General features: G+C 39.8%; 1 protein-coding gene across 1 annotated transcript; it reads left to right on the forward strand.

The window, feature by feature from the left end:
- The first annotated feature begins 202 nt into the window (after window positions 1-202).
- LOC112085468 lies at window positions 203-937 on the forward strand. Its single transcript, XM_024154684.1, has one exon. It carries the CDS (start codon window positions 203-205, stop codon window positions 935-937), a length of 735 nt encoding a protein of 244 aa, XP_024010452.1.
- Window positions 938-3922: the final 2985 nt, after the last annotated feature.

The following is a 3922-nucleotide window of genomic DNA, read 5'->3' on the forward strand; positions in this document are numbered from 1 at the left end:
AACAAGAAGACAGGCTGAAGAAAAGTCTAAAAACCATATTGGAAGCTGTTTCATCCGGCAGCCGAAGAGAAAACTATTCCTCAAAGGAGTCAGAGGCCCGAAAATTGACAGTCCTCAACATCACGCTTCGACGCTCAACTGTTAAACCTTGATCCAGTAATCAAAAGGGACTACACTAACTATCGGAACTCAGAAGCGCTTAATGCTCAAGCCAAGATCCTCCCGATATCGGCAAGCAGATCAAACGACAACAAGTTCAAAAAGCCTTACTACCTCCTCCGCAAGCAAGAAATACAAAACACAAACCAGACTAAAAGCAATCTCAAAGTCGCCACACAGAACAGAGCACCTATACCAAAACGAGAAGACAAGCAAAACTTCCCTGGGGAAGAGGAGACGCTGCACCCGAAGACAAAGCAGGAGACAACTGGAGCAAACACCATACCGGCGGAGCTCTGAAAACCACCACCTATGCACCAGAAGATCAACCGTTCACAACCTGCCACACCGAGCCGACGAACAAGGATTAAAGGTCGAAATAACAGCGAGGAAAGAACCCGCCACCACCGCCGCTGCTAGCACGAAACAAAGACAGAGGGAAAATCGAAATCCTAATCCCGTTGGAGAAGCTGTCCTCGGCAACTCGCAGGGGAAGAAGAATCAATTATCTCAGAGGAAGAGAAACCGCAGCTACAGAGCAGGAGCCAAATCAAAGGCAAAGGAAGCACCGGAGAAACCCAAAGAGGGCAAAGATGAGCCGCGGAAGCTTCAACCCACAGCCAGTCGCCGTCCTCACGCGATGACCGGAGTAAGAAGACACCAAATGCTCGCCGCAGAATACCAGCCAAAGAACCACCGCTGCCAAAGAAGCTCGACGAGACTCTCGCCACAGAGAACAACCAAAAACCACCACCGGCCAACAGAATTGCCGGGATGAACAACCACAAGCAAAGAAACATGGTGGGGTCCCTTTGCCGGCGACGGTGAGAGAACACGCGCGCCGGCAAGGGAGATCGGATGAATTTAGTCTTGGCGGCTAGGGTATTATCGAAGGAAAAAATGGCCTCTCAAAGGCTCTCTTCCATACTTATTCTTGATTCCTTTTTTTTGGGGAGTAGTCAATCTACGCTTCCTAGATAGGCCTAAGTTGGCTAAAGCGAAGTCTGATAAACTCGTTGTTTTGGTTTAGCGTGTTTTGCAGCTAATTCAACTGAAGTTTTATGTTCTTCTTAGACCAGGTGGTCAGGTGAAGTTCCATTCTGATACACCCTAAACCGGGAAACCCCTGTTTAATAGCTTGACTTGCACACCACGCCAAATTTATCTTTCAAAACAACACCTGAAAGGGAAAAGAGGAGTGAGTATTTTGAAGATACTCAGTGAGAACGATCCTACCTGCCCACTTGATCTATACGAAGAATTAAACATAACCACATATATGTCTACTTAACCTAATATTAGACAAACAATAATCATAAATCTTTCACAAGTACACAGAAACCTAGCACACAAGTTCCCACTCACGAGAACGTCACACTGTTTAAATCTGGTGACTCGTCAGCCACAAATCTCACAGGCCTGTCAGCCCCTGTACTGGCCATACTTCTTCTGTGTATAGTCCAGCCATGGTCCCACTACGCGAAACGTCCTTCGTGATACCAGCTAGAAATCCATCCATAGGCCGGGATCAATCATGCGCTCTTACGCGCCTAGACTAACAGCAATCAACAATACATACAACAGTTCTCAAAGAATCATACATGTTCATTTTATCTCTAATTCAAGTTTCAGCACACACATATACCACTATGTCTAAGACAACATATAGATCCACAAGTCCCGCCACACCTTTGCCACTGGATGATGAATAACAAATATGATTCACCTTCGGCCATATTTGACATCCAACAGAAAAAGATGGCATATAGATCGCCTTCTGAAGCTTCCTAGCATTAGAGATTGATGGTATATAGATCGCCTTCTGAAACAAATCGGCTGCTTGCGGATCACACCTTTGCATATATGACTCGGGAAAACACTCATAACTTTTAGAAGACAACTACAAATAATGATCCGTTGGCGTCTATAACCTTACTAAGTTTCATGCCGATCTGATCTGATTTGACCAACTGATTATCTCTCACGCCAAAACACATCGGGTTAGCCTTCTAGATTACTGCAGTGGCTTCTCCTTCGAGCTGTTTTGATGGTGGCTTCTCAAGCGTGACTCCGGCATGGCTTAGCTGCTCTGATCTTTCTGTCTCCTCTCTGCCACGAGCTCCATCTATTTATAGAGTGAAAGAGAGAACCCTAGGTCTGATCGCAGAAAGTCGGAATTGCCCTTAGTGAGATTCTTGGGATGTCACACATTCAACTCTGGCGGAAAAATCTGAAGGGGAGGATTTGATGTAACCCGTGTATACCACATGTCATAATTTTTTTATGACTTAAAGCGTTGGAGTGGCTTCAATCTACTGTAATTCTTACCCTTGTTGGGTTTTAAACGCATTGATCGACAAAAAAAAAATATCTACACTGTTCATTTAGAGAGGTTTATTGGTAGATAAATTTATAAAAATTGTGAGATCTCTATATTATTATTAAAGTAGACATTTCAAAATATGAATTTTATTTTGTAAATTATTACATGAAATGTCATTAAAATTAACAAAAAATAATTAAAATAAAAAAGATATAATTCTTTTTCAAAAATATTAAAAAAGTATCGAAAATCATTGTTTCTCATTTAATAGAGTATATTTAATATTTAAATTTTGAATAAAATAATATGATATTTTATATATTTTTTGTTTCAGATGATATCATGTAGTATAGTTAATTAAAAAAACATGAAAAAAAGTTTTTTTTTCAATTGAAACAATGTGAAAAGTCAATATTAAAAGTTATCCTGATATTATTAAAGCATAAGTCACTTCACCAATAATAAAGTGACATGTGGCAGAGCAACAGAGTTTTTTTTTAAACGATAGAAAAAAAATTATATAAAAAAATTTCAAATCATAAATCCCAAAATTTTCTCCCTCAATTCCAGGATCTCATGACATCTAACTTCACCATCTCTGAACGGTTTCTACTTCCTCTTTAAAATACTCACAAACTACCATTGTCGATCATATCATGCTTTTCAATGTTTTAGGTCTCTCTCTATTTTCTTCTTCATTCACTTTTATGAAAATCACCTATTTTGTTTGTTTGTTGAGTCCATAAAATTTCTGACCAATATCGTTCACTGTTTTGACCGAAACAATAGAGAAAGGTCAAGATGAAGCTTGGCATCAGAAAAAGGACGTTGATGAAAAAGAGAACATCTCAGTCAATGATGAGGAGGATGGCGAAGAGAGCAAGTACAAGGAGCGTTATGATGCAGGAAGATGCTGATATTCTCTCTAGAAAGCTATCAAGGTAATAATAAAACACTCCTCCAATTCTCCTTTTCGTTAATGGCCTCTTAAGAGTTACGTTTTGTGAGACAAGAGAGGACAACCTTGGACGCTGAGTCACATTCTATCAATTAGAAGCGTGCTTAGAAGAAACGGCTGGAATGCTTAGAAGAAAGCACCCGTTTGCGTCAAGCCAACTCTGTTTCTAACCAGCGTGAGATACAGAGAAGTAAAATGAGGGACAAAATTGAAGACAAATTGAAAAGGGTAATATATACGAGAATATTACCATTTGATGTACTTTTTCAAACTGTAATTGCCAAAAAAACACTTTTTAGAAATGAGGTACGTATCTTTTTTTGCTCCCATTTTTTTACTTTTTTGTCCTTCTTTTTCTTTTTCCTTCTATTTACCTACATAAAAACATTAAAACATACGAGACTCACTTAAATTCACTCATCAGCTTCCACACACTAAATCGTATGGGACTCACCTTAATTCATCACCTTCCACACACTAAA

This window comes from Eutrema salsugineum, unplaced genomic scaffold (assembly GCF_000478725.1).
Source record: "Eutrema salsugineum unplaced genomic scaffold, Eutsalg1_0 scaffold_3, whole genome shotgun sequence".
NCBI classification, from domain to species: domain Eukaryota; kingdom Viridiplantae; phylum Streptophyta; class Magnoliopsida; order Brassicales; family Brassicaceae; genus Eutrema; species Eutrema salsugineum.

What these genes read in the sequence shown, in the direction of transcription:
- LOC112085468 (XM_024154684.1), top strand. Translation starts at nt 203, where the DNA reads ATGCTCAAGCCAAGATCCTCCCGATATCGGCAAGCAGATCAAACGACA.